We start from the raw sequence: 24,979 nt of genomic DNA on the forward strand, positions 1-24,979 counted from the left end.
TGTGACAATAATAACAAACTAAACACTGGAAGCAGACTGCCTGGCGAGATAAGTCCATTGCAGGTACTATCATAACTTTCAAAAGACAATTAGACAGATATATGTAATATATATATGTTATATGTGTAAATAGTAAATTGTCCCTCGTGTGTGTGTGTAAAATAGTGTGTGTGCAGGGATCGCTGCTCTACGCGGACTCGGCGGACCGAAGGGCCTGTTTCCATTCAGTATCTTTCAGTCAAATGTCCAGAGATTCTTGAAAGTAACACATGTAGATGTCTATATTACTAAAAGTCCGATCTTGACCACTTCCTGTTGTTCTGTATATTGATTTTAGAAAAAACGCTGCCACTTATGGCTGTGATTTTTGGCCATCTTCCCCAGAGTCCCTCTCCGCTGTGCAGGACCAGAGGATTTTTCCCATCGATGAAAAATAAAAGAGTTATTAGTGTTTAACATTTTTTGAGATTCTGTCTCCTGAAGACCACGCCCCTACCGGAGGGACTATAAAACCCAGAAGTGTTGAGTGCCTCAGCTAGTCTCTGCAAGATGGGGGAGCTAGAGGGTTACATCTCTCAGTCTGAGCTGTGAATAACACTGAACACATGTCTACTAAATTGCGAGTGGTTTTACTGACCTGACAGTGCCCTTAATGTGGTTTGAAAATATAGTTTTGAAATGCTAAAGCTGTGTTGCCTTTGGTTTGGAAATGCTAAAGCTGTGTTGCCTTTGGTTTGGAAATGCTAAAGCTGTGTTGCCTTTGGTTTGGAAATGCTAAAGTGTGTGGCCTTTGGTTTGGAAATGCTAAAGTTGCCTTGCCTTTGGTTTGGAAATGCTAAAGTTGCCTTGCCTTTGGTTTGGAAATGGCCTTGCCTTTGGTTTGGAAATGCTAAAGTTGCCTTGCCTAATTAAAGTTGCCTTGCCTAATTAAATTTGCCTTGCCTAATTAAAGTTGCCTTGCCTAATTAAAGTTGCCTTGCCTAATTAAAGTTGCCTTGCCTGATTAAAGTTGCCTTGCCTTCTATATAATTAACAGTCTAATCTTGACCAGTTCCTGTTTGCGCTTTATACTGATTTTAGAAAAAACGCTACCATGTACGGCTGTGATATTTGTCCATCTTACTCAGAGCCCCCCTACGCTCATCAGGTGCCGAGGATTTTTCCAATCAATGAAAAATAAAAGAGTTATTAGTGTGTAAAACCTGTTGAGATTCTCTCTCCTGTCAATCATGCCATGAAGGCCACACCCCTTCTGGTGGGAGGGAGGAGGGACTATGAAACCCAGAAATGTGGGCGTGGCTTACTCCGCAAGATGGAGGAGGGAGAGGTCACGACTCGCTGTCTTTAGTGGCCTTGCACCCTGCTTGAAGTGGTAAGAAACGGCACTTGAATTTGGTGGCCTTGCACCCTGCTTGAAATTGAATTTCAAGGAATAGCCATGAGTGAACTGCCAGCCCACCAGCCGTGAGTCAGTGAGCTGCCAGCACAACAGGCTTGAGTGACTGAGCCACCAGCCCAAGAATCCATTCAGCCCACAATGTCCATACTAGCCCTCTGGAAACCATTCCCTTCAGCCCACAACACCCATACTAGCGCTCCAGAAAGCCCCTCCCCCCCTCACTGGCCACCAATATTGGAATTGGTGGAGAGGTGGAAATATTGCGTTGGGGGACCAGCCCTCCCGTGTGATGCTGGGACCCAACGGGTCCCACTTAGTATGTTATATATGTATAACAAAGGCTTTGAGGGGTATGGGTTAAATATAGGCAAATGGGACTAGCTTAGATGGGCATCTCGGTTGGCACGGACGTTGGATGTGTTTCCATGCTTATGACTCCATGACTACGTAAAACTAAATTAAAGCCTCACAGAAAATACCTTTAATCCAATCCTTTCTTTTTAAATTTCAGGAAAAATAGCATGGAAAGATCCATAAAAGCAGCTGCAGCATCTGGGGGTAACATCATAGCGCTGGAGATGGAGGTTAAAGGCACCACTGAACCGTTTCAGGTCCTGCTGAAACCTTACGCCTTTCTCATCCCGGGTGACAACTACATGCACACGACTTTGAAAAGGTATTTTCAGGTATGGAACTGAATTCTCTGTCTGTTGCACTGTGGTCAGCTGATTGTATTCATGTTGAATCTTTTCTCGAACTGGATAGGATGCAAACAAAAGCTTTTGTTGACAATGTTGACAATGCCAATCCAAGCACTAAAGCTAATATCCCGTGGGATGTAACTGGAGAATAGTTTTACAAAGCTTGCGTCAAATCTTTAGCAAAACCACCTTCTGAAGACATGTGGGTTTGCAAGTTAATAGGCCTCCACAAATTGCCCTTGGTGTGTTGGGAGTAGATGTGAAAGTGGGATAATGTGGAACTAGTGTGAACGGGTGATCGATGGTCAGTGTGGACTCGACGGGCCGAAGGGCCTGTTCCCATTCAATATATTTCAGTCAAATGTCCAGAGATTCTTGAAAGTGACACATGTAGAAAGGTGGTGAAGGTAGAATATAAGAATTGAGAGGCTACTACACTGGTAGGACCGCGTATTGTGTGCAGTTCAGGTCACCACTAGAGAAGGATGTGATCGCTTCTGGCCTGGAGTGCGGACAGACACGCGCTGCCTCTCACCCATTTAGCGCACCGTATGTTCGTGGGGAATCTGGTGCTAAAATATTTGTAACCATCTGATTCTGGCTCAGGGTTTAGTAAGTAGCAGAGCAGCAATAGACTTTCAAAGATCCATTGACAGTCATCCCTCGAGCCAAACTTTTGTAAGGCGGCGCAGTGACTCAGTGGTAGAGTTGCTGCCTTACAGTGCCAGAGACTCGGGTTCCATCCTGAGTAGGGTTGCCATCTGTACAGAGTTTGTACGTTCTCCCTGTGACCTGTGTGGGTTTTCTCTGGGTGCTCCGGTTTCCTCCCACACTCCAAAGACGCACGGGTTTGTAGGTTAATTGACTTGATAAAATTGGAAATTGTCCCTAGTGTGTGTAGGACAGTGTTCGTGTGCGGGGATTGCCGTGGACTCGGAGGGGCGAAGGGGCATTTTCAGCTCTGTATCTATAAAATGAAAAAAATGGGTGATAAAAACGAGAGGGCATAAGTGTAAGCTGGGATAAAGGGGAAGCTTATTATGGAGAGATTGTTTGATATCTGGAACTCACTGCCAGAAGAGGTGATGGAGTCAGATACAAGCACAATATGTATGAGACATTTAGACAAACATACAGATGGGCAAAGCATAGAATGATACAGACCTAATGTGATCACAAAGAATTCGTAGATGGGCAATGAAGTAGCCATGCAAATGGAATGCTGAAAAGCCCATTTAGAGTCATAGTCATGCAGCATGGAAACAGGCCCTTTAGTCCAACTTGCCCACACAGTCCAACATGTCCCATCTACACTAGTCCCGTCCCACCTGCTTGTGTTTGGTCCATATCCCTCTATACCTGTCCTATCCAGGTACCTATCTAATTGTTTCTTAAACGTTGCGATAGTCCTAGACGCAACTACCTCCTCTGGCAACTCGTTCCATACACCCACCACCCTTCATGTGATAAAGTTACCCCTCAAATCCCTATAGACAAAAATGCTGGAGAAACCCAGCGGGTGAGGCAGCATCTATGGAGCAAAGGAAATAGGCAACATTTCGGATCGAGACCCTTCTTCAGACTGACCTCCGATCCCTATTGAATGTTTTCCCCTTCAATTTAAACCTATGTCCTCTGGTCCTCGATTCCCCTACTCTGAGCAAGAAACTCCATGAATCTACCCGATCTATTCCTCTCATGACCTCTAGATTTCTGGATTTTACAACTCTATGACTGAGTCTGGAACACAGGATGTGGACAATTAAAGTTAGTAATCCAACCACAACACATTTTTAACCAGAAAGTAGGAAAAGGTCTTGAATGAATGAATGATGAATGATGAATGAATGAATGATGAATGACTGAATGGATGAATTGAATGATACTTCGTTACATGAAATGCTTTATTTTGCACACAACCTAGGCAGTACGTGTTTGTGCCAACAAAGTTACAAAAGTACCGAACAATCCTATCTACTGCCAGCCGCCGCATGTGACAGCAGCGCCCCAATTCCCCCCCTCCTGACTCCCCGCCGCCCCCGTCCCCGCCCCGCCAGTTCCCCATTCGTTCTCGGTGTCCCTCCACTCGGTTCCCCTTTGTACCCTTGACAAGTACCAATTCTGTCAGTATAAAATTCATAAAGCTCAGAAATGCATTCAGTCACCCTGTGTGTTGTGTTATTTCCAGATTTGGAACAACAGCAGTTCATCCATCTATTTCGAGTGGGAGAGAATGCATGATTCCCACATCTTGGAGGTGCTACCTCCTTGTGGCACAATAGGTAATGTCATATCTTGCCTTACCAATGTCACTGAGGGTTTGTGCGAATGTTTGCCCAAGCATTGAGAGAAATGCGCTTCTTGTTTTCCAATATGATTACGCATTCTTAAAAGTTGAAAAAAGGGGGTGGCACTTAAAAGTTGAAAAGTGGGGGTAGTCTAAAAAGGTAGGCTGATCCAGGAGATTAAAATGCACGTTTGATAGTGACTTGGTCGTTTGGATTTAGAACTGGCTTACAGATAGGTGACAGAAGTGCAGAGCAACTTCTTTGGACACAGAGGATGTTGAGTGCCTGGAACACGTTGCTATGGTTGGTGTTGAGGCAGATATGATGGTGGCATTTCAGAGGGTTTTGGATAGGCACATGGATGTGCAGGGAATGAAGGGATTTGGATTATGCTGAGGTTGTTAAGATACGGTCTTACCCTCTTGATTCGGCACAGACATTGTGAGCTGAGCGGCACAGACATCGTGGGCTGAGATGTCTTGTCTGAGAAGGAACTGCAGATGATGGTTTAAACCAAAGATAGACACAAAGTGCTGGAGTAACTCAGCGGAGCAGGCAGCATCTCTGGAGAGAAGGAATGGGTGATGTTTCGGGTCGAGACCCTTCTCCAGAGTCGGGGGGAAAGGGAAATGAGAGACGTAGACAGTGATGTAGAGAGATATAGAACAAATGAATGAAAGATATGCAAAAATGTAATGATGAGAATGGAAACAGGCCATTTTTAGCTGTTTGCCAGGTGAGAACGAGAAGCTGGTGCGACTTGGGTGGCAGAGAGATGGAGAGAGAGGGAATACAGGGATTACTTGAAGTTAGATAAATCATAACTAATACCACTGAGTTGTAAGCTGCCCCAGTGAAATACGAGATGCTGTTCCTCCAATTTGCAGTTAGTCTCACTCTGACAATGGAGGAGGCCCAGGACAGAGAGGTCAGTATGGGAATGGGATGGGGAATTAAAACGTTTGGCACCAGCTTCTCATTCTCACCTAGCAAACAGCAAACAATGGCCTGTTTCCGTTATCATCATTATATTTTTGCATATCTTTCATTCATTTGTTCTATATCTCTCTACATCACCGTCTATATCTCTTCTTTCCCTTTACCCTGACTCTCAGTCTGAAGACGAGTCTCGACCCGAAACGTCACCCATTCCTTCTCTCTCGAGATGCTGCCCTGTCCCGCTGAGTTACTCCAGCACTTTGTGTCTATCTTCAACCTGTTCTTGCGCTGTACTGCTCCATGTCCTAGATCATTGTTTAAGAATCGTGTTGGTTGTTCACTTGTCTTTAATCATCTTAGCAACTGTCTTTGAAATGATTCTGACTGGAGTTTCCTGCATCTTTTGAAGAGGGCAATGATTACTGTGAACTGGAACTGTTGCTTACTGGGGGCAAGCCCGAGAAAATGGCCCAACGTCTACAGTGTCACATCCAGCATCATGTGGAGCCAGTCATCCTTCATGTGGAGGCAACCTTCGTGGTTAGTACTCTTAGTTAGTATCTTAGTTAGTATCTTAGTTAGTTAGTTAGTATCATGTCACAAGGTACAAGTATCAACTTGCCATATTATCTCGCTGGCCAAATCCCCCAACTTTTCCACGGCCACTTGTGAAATGTTTTGTCACCTTACACTATTTATTCTGATCTGCTCAGTCCTTCTCCTCCCCGCATCTGTTGGTTAGGAGATACAGAAGCTTGAAAGCGCGTGCCACCAGACTCAGGAACAGCACCTTCCCCTCTGTTATTAGGCTTCTGAACGGTCTGTCCATAAGCTAGGGCATTGTCTCCATCACCAACATTTCCCAGCGACTGCATTGGTTTTCTCCGTGTGCTCCAGTTTTCTCCCACATCCCAATGTCATGCGGGTTTATAGATGAGTTGGCCTTTGTAGATTGCCCCTCATGTGTAGGAAGTGAGGTAACATAGAACTAATGTGAGCATGATTGATGGTGAGCATGGATTCGGCGGGCCGATATGTCTGTTTCCATGCTGTATCTTTCAATCAATTTCTGGTTGCCCACAAATTAGACACTAACATAGAAAATAGGTGCAGGAGGAGGCCATTCGGCCCTTCGAGCCAGCACCGCCATTCTTTGTGATCATAGCTGATCGTCCCCAATCAATAACCCGTGCCTGCCTTCTCCCCATATCCCTTGATTCCACTAGCCCCTAGAGCTCTATCTAACTCTCTCTTAAATCCATCCAGTGACTTGGCCTCCACTTCCTTCTGTGGCAGGGAATTCCACAAATTCACAATTCTCTGGGTGAAAACGTTTTTTCTCAACTCGGTCTTAAATGGCCTGCCCTTTATTCTAAGACTGTGGCCCTTGTTTCTGGACTCGCTAAACATAGGGAACATTTTTCCTGCATCTAGCTTCTCCAGTCCTTTTATAATTTTATATGTTTCTATAAGAAAACCCCTCATCCTTCTAAACTCCAATGAATACAAGCCTAGTCTTTTCAATCTTTCCTCATATGACAGTCCCACCATCCCAGGAATCAATCTCGTGAACCTACGCTGCACTGGCTCAATCACAAGGATGTCCTTCCTCAAATGAGGAGACCAAAACTGTGCACAATAATCCAGATGTGGTCTTACCAGAGCCCTATACAACTGCAGAAGAACCTCTCGACTCCTATACTGAAATCCTTTTGTTATGAAGGCCAACATTCCATTAGCTTTCTTCGCTGCCTGCTGTACCTGCACGCCAACTTTCAGTGACAGGTGTACAAGGACACCCAGGTTTCGCTGCACCTCCCCCTTACCTAATATAACCTGATTGAGATAATAACCTTGTTTTTGCCGCCAAAGTGGATAACCTCACATTTATTTATATTATACTGCATCTGCCACGCATCTACCCACTCACTCAACCTGTCCAGGTCACCCTGCAACCTCCTAACATCCTCTTTACAGTTCACACTGCCACCCAGCTTTGTGTCATCCTCAAACTTGCTAGTATTGCTCCTAATTCCCTCTTCCAAATCATTAATATATATGGTAAACAGTTTCAGCCCCAACACCGAGCCTTGCGGCACTCCACTCGCCACTGCCTGCCATTCTGAAAAGGACCCGTTCACTCCTACTCTTTGCTTCCGGTCTGCCAACCAATTTTCTATCCACGTCAACACCCTATCCCCAATACCATGTGCTCTAATTTTAGTCACGAGTCGCCCATCCGGGACGTTCTCAAAGGCTTTCTGAAAGTCTAGAAACACTACATCCACTGGCTCGCCTTCATCCATTTTACTTGCCACATCCTTAAAAAAATTCAAGAAGATTAGTCAAGCATGATTTCCCTTTAATAAATCCATGTTGACTTGGACTAACCATTTTACTGCTATCCAAATGCCCCATTATTACCTCTTTAATAACTGACTCCAGCATCTTTCCCACCACCGAAGTCAGGCTAACTGGTCTGTAATTCCCCGTTTTCTCTCTCGCTCCTTTCTTCAAAAGTGGGATAACATTAGCTATCCTCCAATCCACAGGAACTGATCCTGAATCTATTGAACATTGGAAAATGGTCACCAATGCGTCCACTATTTCTAGAGCCACCTCCCTGAGGACCCTGGGATGCAGACCATCAGGCCCAGGGGATTTTTCATCCTTCAGTCCCATTAGCCTACCCAATACTATTTCTCGCCTAATGAAATTATTTTTCAGTTCCTCTACCCCCTTAGATCCTCTGTCCTCCAGTACATCTGGGAGATTGTTTGTGTCTTCCTTAGAGAAGACAGATCCGAAGTACTTGTTCAACTCCTCTGCCATTTCCTTGTTGCCCATAATAATTTCACCCATGTCTGCCTTCAAGGGACCCACATTTGACTTTGCTACTCTTTTTCCCTTAACATATCTAAAGGAACTTTTACTGTCCTTCTTGATATTCCTGGCCAGCTTCCCCTTATACTTCATCTTTTCAGCCCATTTTGTTTCCTTCTGTTGTCCTATGAAAGTTTCCCAATTGAATTGAATCCCTATCCTCTGGCTTCTGGCTACTCTTGGCTGTATTATACATCTTTTCTTTTAGTTTTATTCTATCCCTAACTTCTCTTGTCAGCCACGGTTGCCTCCTACTCCCCTTAGAATCTTTCTTCCTTTTTGGAATGAAATGATCCTGCGTCTTCCGGATTATGCCCAGAAATTCCTGCCATTGCTGTTCCACCGTCATTCCTGCTAGGATCCCTTTCCTGTCTACCTTGGCCAGCTCCTCTCTCATGCCTTCATAGTCCCCTTTGTTCAACTGCATCACTGCCACTTCTGATTTAACCTTCTCCTTCTCAAATTGCAGATTAAAACTAATCATATTATGATCACTACCTCCAAGCGGTTCCTTTACCTCGAGTTCTCTTATCAAATCTGGTTCATTAGATAACACTAAATCCAGAATTGCCTTTTCTCTGGTCGGCTCCATTACAAGCTGCTCTAAGAATCCATCTCGGAGGCATTCTACAAACTCTCTTTCTTTGAGTTCTGAACCAACTTGATTTTTCCAGTCTACCTGCATATTGAAATCCCCCATCATCACAGTGGCATTACCTTTGTTACATGCCAGTTTTAACTCCTGCTGCAACTTACACCCTACATCCGGGCTACTATTTGGGGGTCTGTAAATAACACCAATTAGCGTCTTCTTGCCTTTGCAATTCCTCAACTCAATCCACAGTGATTCTACCTCGTCAGTCCCTAAGTCTTCCCTCGCAAGGGACTGAATTCCATCCCTCACAAGCAGAGCTACCCCCCTCCTCTGCCCACCTGCCTGTCCTTTCTATAGGATGTATAACTCTGAATATTAAGTTCCCAGGCCCAATCCTCCTGCAGCCACGTCTCAGTAATCCCCACAATGTCATATCTATCAACCTCTAACTGAGCCTCAAGCTCATCTACTTTACTTCTTATACTTCGCGCATTCATATACAATACTTTTAATTCCTTACGCATCTCACCTTTCACATCGATCCCTATTACACTTGGCCATACTCTCCTATCCCTTTGTGAGTTTCCTTTCCCATTAATTCTGGGGGTCATTAACCATCCCATTACTCCCTTTCCATTTAACTCTGTCCTAGACTATCCCATTTGACACACCCTCTCCCCTTATTTAGTTTAAAACCACCCGTGTAGCAGTGGCAAACCTGCCTGCCAGAATGCTGGTTCCCCACCTGCTTGTAGCTTTTGAAAAATTACAACAGTAATCACTTAAAAAAAAAAAACCCATGTGACTAAAATTTCTGTAAATCTGAGGTTGTGGGGGATGAATGATGAATGTAAAACAAAGTGCCATATTGGTGATGTTCACCACTCCATTAGCCTGCTGACGTCCACCTTCTAAGCACGTTAGACACAAGGGAGGATCTGGGTGAAATATCAGAGGTCTGCAGGCATCTACAGACCCAAGTCCACAACACTGCCGTTAGGATTAAAGTATTTAGCCATTTGGGGAAACTCAATGAACTGTGGGCAACTCAATGAGTTGGGGTTTTATATAATACCGCCTTAACTCCCGCTTATTTATCCTCATTACATCGGTTCCTGGTGCCACAGCTGAAAACAAATTCAAACAGGTTGAAATCCTTCTGATGTCCTTGTCTCTGTAGCCTCTGGTCCTACTTGTGTTATGAGCCTCCCCAACATGCCATTGTACATTACCCAACCATACTTACTCTGAGAAGGTTTGCGTAATAACAAGGCTATATCTGATGGATGAACATTTTCAAAAGGAACTCACAATGTTTTATGTGTCATCAACATAACATATTAATGTTTTATTTGTCATTCCTAACTGTCACTGTATGTCATGTTGTCACTTGTGGGCGGAGCACCAAGGCAAATTCCTTGTATGTGACTTGTTCATTAATTCAATCCAGTTTCCCCCCCCCCCCCCCCCACTCTACCTGCTACAATCAATCTGAAGAAGGGTCCCGACCCGAAACATCACCTATCCATTTTCTCCAGTAATGCCGCCTGACCCGCTGAGTTACTGCCTATCTTTGGTATGAACCAGCATCTGCAATTCATTTTTATTACTTTCCTTTCTATATTAAAATAGGTGAATTTTCCGTCTTAAAACCGAACTCAAATGCACCAATGTGCAATCTCTGATCATTTTCCATTGAGTCGTATAGCCATACAGCATGGAAGCAGTCTCTTCGGCCCACCGACCATCAAGTACCCATTTACACTACTTCTACACAAACCAACTTTATTCTCCCCATATTCTCGCCAACATCCTCTATCCCCCCCCATATTCTACCAGTCATCTGCCGTATATATTTGGGACGATTAATAATGGCCAATTAACCCACCAACCTGCACTGTTTTCTTTCTCACCTTTATCACAACCTTGTTGCAAATACTGTTGTTGCTTTTTCAGGGTCCGCGGGTTTGCATAGACCATCCATTTCTGGATTTCTGCCTGGTAAAGTTCGGAACCGAAGCCGCTTGCAGCCTGCACCTCAAGAACAAATGCCAGCTGGCTGCTTCATGGTTTTTACAAGAGAGTCCTGCATGCCTGAAGGAGAGAGAAGAAGAGGTAGGGACAGTTTTGGGACCCAAGAGGTTTGTTATCTGTAATTTGCTTTTCTTCTTCACTTCGTTGAGTTTAGTTTTACGTTAGTTTGGAGATACAATGCGGAAACAGGTCCTTCGGTCCACCAAGTCCGCGCCGCCCAGCGATCCCCGCACACTTACGGGCATGTCCCACTTAGGCAACTTTTTAGGCGACTGCAGGAGACTATGCAGTCACCACATGGTCGCCACATGTTCGCGGCAGTCGCTTGAAAAAACGGCAACTGGAACGGACACACACACACACACACACACACACACACACAGGCATAACGGGCTGGTGAAGGAAGCAGTGTGTGTGTGTGTGTGTGTGTGTGTGTGTGTGTGTGTGTGTGTGTGTGTGTGCGCGCGTGCGTGTGCGTGTGCGTGTGCGTGTGCGTGTGCGTGTGCGTGTGTGTGTGTTCCATTGCTCTCTTTTCAAGCGACTGCCGCGCCTAAGTGGGACAGGCCCATTACTCTATCCTACACACTAGGGACAATTTACAATTTTGCTGCCCTCTGAGGCAGAGAATTCCACAGATTCACAGCTCTACGGATGATAAAGTTTTTCCTCATTTCAGTCCTAAATGGCCGACTAGGAAAAGGGGAGATGCAGCGAGACCTGGGTGTCATGGTACACCAGTCATTGAAAGTAGGCATGCAGGTGCAGCAGGCAGTGAAGAAAGCGAATGGTATGTTAGCTTTCATAGCAAAAGGATTTGAGTATAGGAGCAGTGAGGTTCTACTGCAGTTGTACAGGGTCTTGGTGAGACCACACCTGGAGTATTGCGTACAGTTTTGGTCTCCAAATCTGAGGAAGGACATTCTTGCCATAGAGGGAGTACAGAGAAGGTTCACCAGACTGATTCCTGGGATGGCAGGACTGTCTTATGAAGAAAGACTGGTTAGACTTGGTTTATACTCTCTAGAATTTAGGAGACTGAGAGGGGATCTTATAGAAACTTACAAAATTCTTAAGGGGTTGGACAGGCTAGATGCAGGAAGATTGTTCCCGATGTTGGGGAAGTCCAGGACAAGGGGTCACAGCTTAAGGATAAGGGGGAAATCCTTTAAAACTGAGATGAGAAGAACTTTTTTCACACAGAGAGTGGTGAATCTCTGGAACTCTCTGCCACAGAGGGTAGTCGAGGCCAGTTCATTGGCTATATTTAAGAGGGAGTTAGATGTGGCCCTTGTGGCTAAGGGGATCAGAGGGTATGGAGAGAAGGCAGGTACGGGATACTGAGTTGGATGATCAGCCATGATCATATTGAATGGCGGTGCAGGCTAGAAGGGCCGAATGGCCTACTCCTGCACCTAATTTCTATGTTTCTATGTTTCTAAATGGCCTACCCCTTATTCATAAGCTGTGACCACCGGCCTGTCCAATCCTTTAAGAATTTTATATAAGATCCTTCTAAATTCCAGTGAATATAAGCCCAGTCGACCCATCATATATCAGTCCCGCCATCCCAGGAATTAACCTGGTGAACCTACGCTGCACTCCCTCAATAGCAAGAATGGCCTTGCTTGAGTAGACAAAATGATGAGAAAGGCACATGGTATGCTTACCTGCAATGGCCATGACATTGAGTACAAGAGTTGGGACATCATGTTGTAGACATGTTAACCCGCTTGACATATCTGAAGTCTTTATGTCTAGTATTATCTGATCTGTCGGGAAAGCATGCAAAACAAAGATTTCCACTGTAACTCAGTACATGTGACACTAATAAACCTAGGCAGCACAGTGGTGCCGAGGTAGAGTTGCTGCCTTACAGCGCCAGAGGCCCAGGCTTGATTCTGACTGTGTGTACTGTCTGTACAGTGTATGTACCTGTATGTTCTCCCTGTCACCACATGGGTTTTCTCCAGGTGCTCCGGTTTCCTCTCACACTCCAAAGACGTGCAGGTTTGTAGGTTAATTGGCTCCTGTCTTCTTGTTGCGTCTGGCGTGCACAGCCTAAAGTTGTAGGTCAACTTGTTCTATTTGATCTTTTGTTTGTGCACGTCGGGTTGATTGCATTAGTCGAAACAGGGTAGACCACGTGAAGGTTGCAATCTCCCACCCCATTGGCTTCTGTAAATTGTCCCTAGTGTGTAGGATAGAACCAGTGTGCAGGGATCGCTGGTCAGCACGGACTCAGTGGGTCGGGGGGCCTGTTTCCACATTGTATCTCTAAGCTAAACTATAGGGTAGATGTGATTAAACTAGAGAGGGTGCAGACGTGATTCACAAGGGTGGTGCTGGGTCTAGAGGGATTGAGTTATGAGGAGTCATTCCATAAAGTCATAGAGTGTGGAAATGGACCCTTCGGTCCAACTTGCCCAAACTGGCCAACATGACCCATCTACACTAGCCCCACCTGCCTGCATTTGGCCCGTATCCCTCTAAACCCTTCCTATCCATGTACCTGTCTAAATGTTTCTTAAGCATTGCGATCGGCTGGGATTGTTTTCCCTGGAGTGAAGGTGCCTAAAGGGTGATCTCGAAGAGGTTTATAAAATCATGAGAAGCATGACAGAGAGTGGTGAATCTCTGGAACTCTCTGCCACAGAGGGTAGTTGAGGCCAGTTCATTGGCTATATTTAAGAGGGAGTTAGATGTGGCCCTTGTGGCTAAGGGGATCAGGGGGTATGGAGAGAAGGCAGGTACGGGATACTGAGTTGGATGATCAGCCATGATCATATTGAATGGCGGTGCAGGCTCGAAGGGCCGAAGGGCCTACTCCTGCACCTAATTTCTATGTTTCTATTCCCTGGGTAGGAGAGTCAAGAAACAAAAATGGCACAGGTTTAAGATGAGAGGGGAAACATTTAAATGAGCCATGGTTCTCACGTGGAGGTTGGTGCATGTGGACTGAGCTGCCAGAAAAAATGGTAGTGGCAGAAACAATTATTACATTTAAAAAGTTGGCAAAATATGGTCTCCTTTTATTGAATTTCTTCAACAACATAATGGTTGAACACAAACTCAAAACCGACGCTAGGGTCGGGTGAGCGGGAGTATGGATGGGCAGTGGGATATATCTCCGCTTCTTTCACTTTGTCGTTAGTTCTGGGGTTTTTCTTTTTTCTTTTTCGTGTCTTTCTCAAAATTCTTTCTTTTTTTTAAATTTTCTTCTTTCTTTCCTTTTTCCTTTATCCTTTTTCCCGATTTAGTTATTAGTTTATAAAATGTTAAAATTGAAGCTGTATGAACATTGTGTAATTGTTATGTCAGTTACTTTCTCCTTGTACAATTGCTTCTAATAAAATAAATATTTAAAAAATAAAATTAAAAACATTTAAGTTGGATAGGAAAGGTTAAATAGGATATGGGCCAATGGCAGGGAACGGGGACTAGCTTAGATAGGCATCTTGGTCAGCATGGACAAATTGGGCCTCAGGGCTTGCTTCCATGCTGTCTGACTCTTATGTCTGTGACAACGGATTGTAATTCATTGCCTTGTGGAGTCATGGAATGGTACAGCAATGAAATCTTTGGCACACACCTCATCCATCTAACCATGGAGATAATCGATGCAAATCCAATTTGGTACAGTAGGCAGTGAAGAAAGCCAATGGCATGTTGGCCTTCATTGCGAGAGGATTTGAGTATAGGAGCAAGGAGGTCCTACTGCAGTTGTACAGGGCCCTGGTGAGAATGCACCTGGAGTATTGTGTGCAGTTTTGGTCTCCTAATTTGAGGAAGGACATTGTTGCTATTGAGGGAGTGCAGAGTAGGTTCACCGGGTTAGTTCCCGGGATGGTGGCACTGACATATGATGAAATAATGGGTCGACTGGGCTTGTATTTACGGGAATTTAGAAGGATGAGGGGAGATCTTATAGAAATATATCAAATTATAGAATTGGACAGGGTGGATGCAGGAAAAATGGTTCCAATGTTGGGGGTCCTGTGACCCAGAACCACAGTTTAAGAATAAGGGGTAGACCATTTAGGACTGAAATGAGGAGAAAAAATGTCATCCAGAGAGTTGTGAATTTATGGAATTCCCTGCCACAGTGGGCAGTGGAGGCCAAATCACTGGATGGATTTAAGAGAGAGTTAGATAGAGCTCTAGGGGCTAGTGGAGTCAAAGGATATGGGGAGAAGGCAGGCACGGGGATGATAAGCCATGATCACAATGAATGGCTGTGCTGGCTCGAAGGGCCGAATGACCTCCACCTGTACCTATTTTCTTTGTTTCTATGATCATATTGAATCATACTGGCTCGAAGGGCTGAATGGCCTACTCCTGCATCTATTTTCTATGTCCTATGTTTCTAATTTGCCTGCATTCGCTCATTTCACACTACGCCTTTTCTATCCAGGTCGTAGCAGTTGGTTAAATTTCCTCTAAAAACACTATCTAATATCTAATTGCAGGTGTCACAATTTACCTTTGAACCATCGAGTGGAGATCTGCCACCACTGTCTGAATACACTGTGAATGTACTGTTTACGCCCACCAAGTGCCAAAGCCTGAAGACCGTTCTTGAACTGAATGTAGAAAATGGAGATGCAAGGTAAACGAGGCAAACTCAACAATCTATCTCACTCATCCCTCAGCATGCAGCATCCTGGCCCCTTGCAAAGGTTCACGCTCCGAATGTATTCTGAGGTGCTGTTATATTGCATTTTCAGGTCTCCTATCTGGATCAGAGACCTCTGGTGTACCTGTGCTGCCCTGTTCTCTTTATGCCCCATATTCTCTTCCACCTTCTTTGTCTTCTGTTGTTGCGTTAGCACCTCACCCACATTATATCCTCCACGGATGGTTGGGGTGACTTCACTGTGCATGTGAATCATACAGTTCAGAAGGAGAGCATCAGCCCACATTACCTCTGGCACCAGCTCTCGGACAGACCTATCCATGATTCCCACTTCCCAACTGTTTCTCCACAGCCCACAACTTTTCCTTTTCAAGCATTTGTCCCATTCTCTTTAGAAGGCCACAATTAAATCTTCAGTTGGTGAATTCCAGGTCATACAACGCTTCACATTAACCTAATCGCCTATCTCTTGGAATCCCAGGTAGTTCTGCTGTATTGCATATTTCCCAAATGCTGATCAGTTATAACACAAATTATGAATTGTGAAATATTGTCATTAATTTTAACACGATTTCAATTGGGATGCGGGCCAAATTGGTAATAATGCTATTTCAATCTGCAACTAGAGAACTACTTAAAAGTTACTTTAAAAACTAACAGGCAGAGAAAATGTTGAATTGAGGAAAACATAGGAAAAAAAACTGCTTCCATGTAACTACCCCGCAGTAATCAGACACCATTATCTCTTAAGAACACAGTTGCTATGTTCTCCATATCATATGCTATTAAATAATGTAACAGAGAGCTTTTAGCATTATTAGCCGGTGGGACCAAACATAAACTTACAACTATTATTTTTTTTAATTTCTACAAATCCTGTAGTCGACTCTATCTACTGTATTACATTAGGTTAGATTAGATTAGATTTTATTTGTTGTCATTTGAACCCAGAAGTTCAAACGAAATTTGGTTTCTGCAGTCATACAAACAAGAAGAAGAACCAAGACACAACACAATTTACACAAACATCCATCACAGCGAATCTCCTCCTCACTGTGATGGAAGGCAAAGTCTTATCATTCCCCTGCACTCCCCATTCTCTTCCCAATGTCAAAGTCAAAGCCCCCGGCGGGCGATGGTAAATAAGTCCCGCGGCCATTTAAAGCCGTGCTGGGCGATGTAAGGCTCCGCTCCAGGTCATCCTCAACCCCGCAACTCGGGTGGGAGAAGTCACCGTTGCGGAAGCTCCGAAAAGTGGTCTCCCACCAGGGACCCGTGGGCTCCCGGTGTCACTGTCCACCAGACCTGCGGTTGGAGCCTCCGAATCTCCGGGGTCGAGCCGCAGCAGCTCGCCACCACAGCTCTTCCCGCTCCGAACTCGGCCAGTCCGCGATGGTGGTAGGTCCGCAGGCTCCGTGACTGGAGCCCCAGGTCGTTCCGGTTGGAGGCCGCTCCACGGTGCTAGGCCCCAACGACAACGGAGACCCAACAGAGAAAAGGTCGGGTCCACCGTACAGGGAAAAGATTTTAAAAGTCCCCCCCCACCACAACACACATACCCAGTTAGAAAAAACATTATAAACTACACTCAAACGAGAGTTCTTGTTTGTATGCCCCTCAATTACAATTATCTCAATCGTGTAATCTCTTAACCTGCTCCGCCACAGTCAACAAGTGCAGTTCTCAGTGGGGAGATTGTCTAGTGAGTTGTTTGCTCTCTCTAGTCACATCGCAGTGAAGGCTGAGGTTCAGGACGTGCGGGTTTGCCTGCTGAGTTGCACCGTGGTGTTCAAAGATATCTATGTTGGCATCCCAGCCCAGGAGAAGGCAACGCTGTTTAACCAGACGCTGCTGCCTGCAAAATGTTCCTGGGGAGAGGTAAGTTTGAAGAACCTGTGTATGCTGAATATTACATTCAACATCTCCTTTCTAAACCAGCATAGAAACCAACCTATCATACCCGCTGACTTATAGAGACTGATTCTAACTGCCTCATTCATCGCTAACCATATTTTGCAAACAGCTAACTCTTCTTGCTAGTCAAGCCTCAACTTAAATTAAATTCTATGTCAAGTTAAAACATTGATCCACATGAGGCAGCTCTGTCACCCTCTGGGTGCTTCAGGTTTCTCTATGGTAACTTTGCTAGTAATAGACTATTTCATTTCACACGTAGCCCAAACGCCTCATTGAGAGAAGGAACTGCAGATGCAAAGCGCTTGAGTAACTCAGTGAGTCAGGCAGCATCTCTGGAGGACATGGATCGGTGACATTTCAGTTTGGGACTCCTCCACAGACTTAACACAAGGAGCTGCAGATGCTGCAATCTTTCTTAGAACACCCAGAGCTGGATTGACTCAGCAGGTCAGGCAGCATTTCTGGAGGACATAGTTAGATAATGTTTCGGGAACGGGAACCTTCTTCAAACTGATGTACTCCGGAGATGCTGCCTGACCTGTTGAGTTAGTGCAGCACTTTATGTTCTGTGTTTCATTGAGAATTGGTTGCAAAAGTCCCTTACAGTCCATCAGCCTCAACCTTTCAGTCTGAAGAAGGGTCGCGAACCGAAACGTCACCTATCTTTTTTCCCCAGAGATGTTGCCTGACCTACTGAGTTACTCCAGCACTTTGTGTCTCTCTTTGGTATAAACTAGCATCAGCAGTTCTTTCCTAACCCTTTCAGAGATATTCCCTTTTTTCTATCCATCGTTGTTCTGACAAAGAGTCTCAAACCAAAATGGTTGTGTTATTTCTCTACCCACAGATGCTGCCTGACCGATTGAGGGTTTCCAGTATTCTCTGTTTTTATTTCAGATTTACATTAACTTCCAGACACCCTTTTTATATGCGGCAGTGAGCAGTGAATGGTGTCTCATATGTTCCTTATTGTTTTGGGCCAATTTAAGTGGAACTAAATTATTTCTGTAGCTACGGTAACAACTAACTTGGCATACAAAGTTAGGTTAGATTCATAGAGATGCAGAGATACAGCATGGAAACAGGCTCTTCAGCCCAATTCATCCATGCCAACAGGGACTTGGAGGAGAGATCTTCAAAGGAAGATGACATACATCTTATGTTGGTTGATGAAAGGGTTCAGATGATTTACCAGGATGTCTCCAGGATTCAAGGGACTGAGCTATAGGGAGAGGCTGAGCAGGCTAGGGCTTAATTCCTTGGAGTGCAGGAGGATGAGGAGTGATCCTAGAGATGTACAAAATCATGAGAGGGATGGATCGGGTAAACGCACAGAGTCTTTTGCCCAGAGTAAGGAATTGAGAATCAGATGATATAGGTTCAAGGTGAGGGGGGCAAAGAGTTAATGAGAAACTGAGGGGTAACTGTTTCACACAAAGGGTGGTGGGTGTATGGAACGAGCTGCTGGTGGCAGTGGATGAGTCAGGTACTATCGCAACGTTTAAGAAACATTTAGACAGGTACATGGATAGAACAGGTTTAGAGGGATATGAGCCAAACACAGGCAGGTTGGACTAGCGTAGCTGAGGCATGTTAGTTGGCATGGGCAAGTTGGGCCGAATGGCCTGTTTCCACATTGTATGACTCGATGGTATCATTATATGTGAGAGTTGCAGTGGTAAGGAGCCCCATGTGATTATATGCATCTCTCTTTGTCAATAAGGTGCATCAAAGCCATGTACATCAATGTCGAATCAAAATCACTCCAACAAGCTTCACCTTGGGACCAAATGAAAAGGCAGTGGTGTGCGTCGAATTGACAGTTTTCAGCGCAGTGAGTGTTCCCTTCAACGTGTGCTGTCAATTTAAATTGTTTTATTGCATGCATTATAAGAACTGAATATAATTGTTTATCACAAGCGGAGCTCGTTCAGCAAATCGGGCCTGAGCTAGTTTTCCAATTAGTCTTCAATTCAATTGCCCTTTATTGTCATTCAAACATGCAAGTTTTGAACGAAATTTTGCTCCTGCAGTCATAACAGCAAAAAAAAGGCCAAAACACACAATTAACACAATTCCACATAAACATCCATCACAGTGAATCTCCAAACACCTTCACTGTGATGGAAGGCAAAAGTCTTATCTCTTCCCTGCCCTTTGTTCTTCTTCTGCGGTCAGGCAGCCAAACTGCAACGTCAAGGCGGCCAGGGCTCCTGATGTTAAAGCCCCCATGATGGTAATTCCCGCTACCGTTTAAGCTGCACCGGGCGATGTAATGCCCTGCACCGGGCTGATTCAAACCCCTCGATTCGGGCGGGAGAAGTTGACGTTGCGGGAGCTCCGAAAATCGGTCTCCTACCCGGGACCCACGAGCTCCCGACTCCACCGTCCACAGGGCCCGTGGCCGAAGCTCCGAAGTCGGGTCGCAGCCGCAGCCGAATTGCCACCACAGCTCTGAAGTCAGTCCGCAGGCTCTACGGCTGGAGCCCTCAGGTCGATCCCGGTTGGAGGCCGCCAGCTCTGCAATGTTAGGCCCCAATGACAACGGAGACACGACAAGGGAAAAGTCGCGATCCCCGTTCGGGGAAGAGATTTTAAAGTTTCCCCCCCCCCCCCCCCCCACATATACACAGCTAAAAAAGAGTGGTGAATCTGTGGAATTCTCTGCCACAGAAGGTAGTTGAGGCCAGTTGATTGGTTATATTTAAGAGGGAGTTAGATGTGGCCCTTGTGGCTAAAGAGATCAGAGGGTATGGAGAGAAGGCAGGGATGGGATACTGAATAGGATGATCAGCCATGATCATATTGAATGGCGGTGCAGGCTTGAAGGGCCGAATGGCCTACTCCTGCACCTAATTTCTATGTTTCTATGTTTCTAAAACCAAAAACGTACTCCCTACAAGACAAAAGAAAGAAAAAAGGACAGACGGACTGCAGGTAGCCGCTGCCACAAGGCGCAGCCACTGCACTAAGATCTTTCTCCATAGCTGGCCCTTCATCATTATAAGTTCATCAGTTATAGGAGAAGAATTAGCCCATTCAGCCTATCAAGTCTACTCCGCAATTCAATCATGGCTGATCTATATTTCTCTCTCAACCCCATTCTCCTCCCTTCTCCCCATAATACCTGACACCCGTACTAATTAGGAATTTATCAATCTTCGCCTTATAAATATCCATTGATTTGGCCTCCACAGCTGTCTATGGCAATTAATTCCACTAATTCACCACCCTCTGACTAAAGATAATCCTCCGCATCTCCTTTCGAAAGGTTCATCCTTTTATTCTGAGGCTGTGGCCTCTGCTCTTGGACTCTCCCACTAGTGGAAACATTCTCTCCACATCCACTCTATCCAGGCCTTTCACTGTTTGTTTAATTTCAATGAGGTTCCCCCTCATCCTTCCAAACTTCGGCAAGTGCAGGCCCAGCGCCAATAAAGGCTCATTATACGTTAACCCAATCATTTCTGGGCTCAGTCTCGTAAACCTCCTCTGGACCCTCTCCAACACCGGCACATCCTTCCTCAGATATGGGACCCAAAGCTGCTCACAATACTCCAAATGCGGTCTGATTGGTGCCTTATAAAGCCTCAACATTACATCCCTGTTTCTCCATTATATTTCCCAATTCCCTTTGGAAAGTTATTACTAATTTTATTTTTTAGTCACTCGCACCTTCATTTATTTACTTAAACTGTTTATAAAACCCTTTACGAGTTCTTAGTTGTCCTGGTTTCTGGCTCTTTGAGTTCACACCAACTTGATGGAGTTGAGCCATGCAGAGATCCTTCCCATGGCTGTTCTTATGAATGATGTGGTGCATCTCATGAACGATGTGATACATCTTGGTGCAATATGGTCTTTGGTTATATGACCTGTCCTGGGACCTCTATCTGTTGTTTGCGACACTGTATGTTTATAAATGTACATTGTACAGATATGTCTTGGATGTGAGGGATGACTGGGGGCAGCACGGTGGCACAGCGGTAGAGTTGCTGCCTTACAGCACCAGACACCCAGCTTCGATCCTGACTACGGGTGCTGTCTGTACGGAGCTTGTACATTCTCCCTGTAACCATGTTGGTTTTCTCCTGGCTCTCCAGTTTCCTCCCACACTCCAAAGACAACCAGGTTTCCAGGACAAGGGGTCCCAGCATAAGGATAAGGGGGAAATCCTTTAAAACTGAGATGAGAAGAACTTTTTTCACACAGAGAGTGGTGAATCTCTGGAACTCTCTGCCGCAGAGGGTAGTCGAGGCCAGTTCATTGACTATATTTAAGAGGGAGTTAGATGTGGCCCTTGTGGCTAAAGGGATCAGAGGGTATGGAGAGAAGGCAGGTACGGGATACTGGGTTGGATGATCAGCCATGATCATATTGAATGGCAGTGCAGGCTCGAAGGGCCGAATGGCCTACTCCTGCACCTAATTTCTATGTCTATGTTTCTATGTAAGTTAATTGGCTTTTGTGAATTGTAAATTGTCCCTAGTGTGTAGGATAATGCTAATGTATGGGTGGGATTGCTGGTTGGTGCGGACTCAGTGGGCCTGTTTCCGCGCTGTATCTCCAAAGTCTACATTTATAAATATACTCCAGGTTTTGTAGGGTACAGCGTCAGCTTAAAGCCATTTGCCTTTGTTTTTGATCATTGTGATGCTGCCTCTCAGGAGGATCTGAACGGCGCTATGGTCTCGTGCACAGTGGAGGACATGAACGAACCACTGTTGCTGGAATTATTCGCTAAACCAAAGGGCTTGAATATAACATACAGCATCCCTGACGATGACTATGTGAAGTAAGTATACATGGAGATACAAGGGACTGGGCAGCACAGTGGCGCAGCGGTAGAGTTGCTGCATTACAACTCCAGAAACCCGGGTTCCATCTCGACTATGGGTGCCGACTGTATGGAGTTTGCACGTTCTTCCTGTGACTATGTGGGTTTCCTCCAGGTGTTCCAGTTTCCTCCCACATTCCAAAAACCTACATGTTTGTAGGTTAATTGGCTTTGGTAAATTGTAAATTGGCCCTAGTGTGTAGGATATTGCTAGTGTACGGGAATTGCTGGTCAGTGCAGACTCAGTGGGCCGAAGAGCCTGTTCCCATGCAGTGTCTCTAAAGTCTAAAAAATGTAAACTGCCGATGCTGGTTTACAGATGGTAAATGATATTTGTCGGTCTTTAACAAGCTAGGATATGCCAGTGGGCTGAATAGCCTGGGTCTCTGCTGTGTAATGTAATTGGGTGGGCTTTTGAATTGACTCCACCGCTTCCTCTCACCTCTTTCTACCAGCTACTGTCCCTCTACTCCATCAGTCTGAAGAAGGGTCCCAACCCGAAAATGCCCTCTGTCCCTATCTCTCCACAGACTGATAGTGGAGGGGGTTGACGGAGGAGAAACCTGGGAAAGAGAGGTGGGAGTGGGGTAAAGTCTGGCAAGTGAGAGGTGGATACAGATGAGAGGGCTGGTTGTCAGATGGGCGGAGATAGTGACAAAGGCTTGAAGTGAAAAAGGGACAAAAGGTCCCAGCTGAGGAAAGAAGTGGAGGGGTGAAATGTAGCCGGAAGAAGGGTCTCCACCCTTTTCGCCAGAGATGCTGCCTGACCTGCTGAGTTACTCCAGCACTTTGTGACTAACTTCGGCGAAAGGTAAAACTGGAGGATGGATATGGGTGGACGGGGGGGGGCAGAGGGGAGGGGGAAAAGGAGGGAGTAAAGCTAAATATGGGACTGATGGATGGGAATTGAATGAATGGAGGTGGGGAAAGGAGTAGGATGACTGGGGGCGCTGTGACATGTTGGGAGAAATGTGTGCTCTCTGGAGTGTGAGGGGCAGGGGAATATTATTTGACATTGGAGAATTCAATGTTCATACTGTTTAAAAATTGTATCAAAAATAATGTATTAAATTACTATCATGATACAAACCAAAACTGTGGTGACACACCCAGCACCATATTACAAAATCCCCTAATTATTCAGACATTAATTTCAATAGACAATAGACAATAGGTGCAGGAGTAGGTCATTCGGCCCTTCGAGCCAGCACCGCCATTCAATGTGATCATGGTTGATCATTCCAAATAACGATGTTACAATCCTTACAATTATACCAAATTACAACTATGTCCCTCTGCAACACCACCCGGGCACGGACGGACGTAACCCCGGTAAAGGGGCAAGAATCTGGCTCGGGTAAAGCCCTCTTCCGCCTAGCAGCGTGACTCACGGATGGCCAGCTTGGCAAATGTTCATTCTGTTGGATTGAAAGCTACTCAAGTGGATGTGAGGTCTCACTCTGGCGACGGAGTTTAGTTTAGTTTAGTTTGTTGTCACGTGTACCGAGGTACAGTGTAAAGCTTCTTTGCTGCGTGCTAACCAGCCAGCATAAAAAACTATAGACCATTACAATCAAGCCGTCCACAATGCACAAATACAGGATAAAGGGAATAACGTTTAGGAGGCCCAGGACAGAAAGGTCAGTATGGGAATGGGATGGGGAGTTAAAATGTCTTTCCAGCAGTTAACTGGATATTGAACTTTATTGATGGGAAGATTTGTAAAGATCTTGGAGAGTTGACAATCGTATGGCCTGCTGCCCACAGGTCTGGTAAATACCTTTCATGCAAGCGGGCGGCACAGTGGTGCGGGGGTAGAGTTGCTGCATCAAAGCACCAGAGACCCATGTCTTCTCTCGTAATATTCCTTATCAATGTACCCGTCCATGCCAGACACCCAGGTTTGACCCTGACAACGGTTGCTGTCTGTACGGAGTTTGTAGATTCTCCCTTCAACCGTGTGGGTTTTCTCCAGGTGCTCCAGTCTCCTCCCACATTGCAAAGACGTGCAGGTTTGAAGGTTAATTGGCTTCTGTAAATCATCCCCAGTGTGTAGAATGTGAAACTGGGATAGCATAGAATGAGTGTACGATGAGCGATTGATGGTCGGCACGGATCCGGTGGGCCGAAGGGCATGTTTCCACGCTGTATCTCTAAAAAAAAGTGTTCTTGCACCCATACATTTACACAGTGTGATTTTAACTCTGAGTCTGCAGAAGGATCCCGACCCAAGACGTCACCTATTCACGTTCTCCAGAAATGCTGCCTGAGCCACTCAGTTACTCTGGCACGTTGTGTCTTTTTATGGCGAATTTAACTCCATTCTTCTTTGCGCAGTGAATCGCCGGTGCTGGACTTCAGTGAGATGGTGGTGCACGGCACAGTGAAGAGAAAGCTGCTAATCACCAACAACTCAGCCATCACCGGCCACTTCAACCTGGAAATGGAATACTTCAGCAGTTGCCCTCCTCTGCCCCCTACAGTCAGCATGCTGCCTCACAGCCTTTCGCCCAGACAGTAAGTTGCACAGTCACTTGTGGACTCATACATCGGCAAGACCAAGCGCTCACTGGGCGACAGTTGCACTGAACACCTTGGCTCAACCATAGAAACATACAAACATAGAAATTAGGTGCAGGAGTAGGCCATTCGGCCCTTCAAGCCTGCACCGCCATTCAATATGATCATGGCTGATCATCCAACTCAGTATCCCGTACCTGCCTTCTCTCCATACCCTCTGACCCCCTTAGCCA

General features: G+C 45.5%; 1 protein-coding gene across 1 annotated transcript in view; it reads left to right on the plus strand.

The window, feature by feature from the left end:
- The window catches only part of dlec1 (DLEC1 cilia and flagella associated protein), a 149,512-nt gene that overhangs the window by 70,166 nt on the left and 54,367 nt on the right, over positions 1-24,979 (plus strand). Inside the window, exons 17-25 of the mRNA XM_055650137.1 lie at positions 1,911-2,085; positions 4,289-4,382; positions 5,737-5,867; positions 10,762-10,920; positions 15,306-15,445; positions 17,197-17,350; positions 19,113-19,223; positions 22,057-22,184; positions 24,564-24,743. Coding sequence (XP_055506112.1) covers positions 1,911-2,085; positions 4,289-4,382; positions 5,737-5,867; positions 10,762-10,920; positions 15,306-15,445; positions 17,197-17,350; positions 19,113-19,223; positions 22,057-22,184; positions 24,564-24,743 — 1,272 coding nt within the window. The remainder of the gene's footprint in view (positions 1-1,910; positions 2,086-4,288; positions 4,383-5,736; positions 5,868-10,761; positions 10,921-15,305; positions 15,446-17,196; positions 17,351-19,112; positions 19,224-22,056; positions 22,185-24,563; positions 24,744-24,979) is intronic.

The sequence above is a fragment of the Leucoraja erinacea genome, chromosome 2 (assembly GCF_028641065.1).
Source record: "Leucoraja erinacea ecotype New England chromosome 2, Leri_hhj_1, whole genome shotgun sequence".
Classification (NCBI taxonomy): Eukaryota; Metazoa; Chordata; class Chondrichthyes; order Rajiformes; family Rajidae; genus Leucoraja; species Leucoraja erinaceus.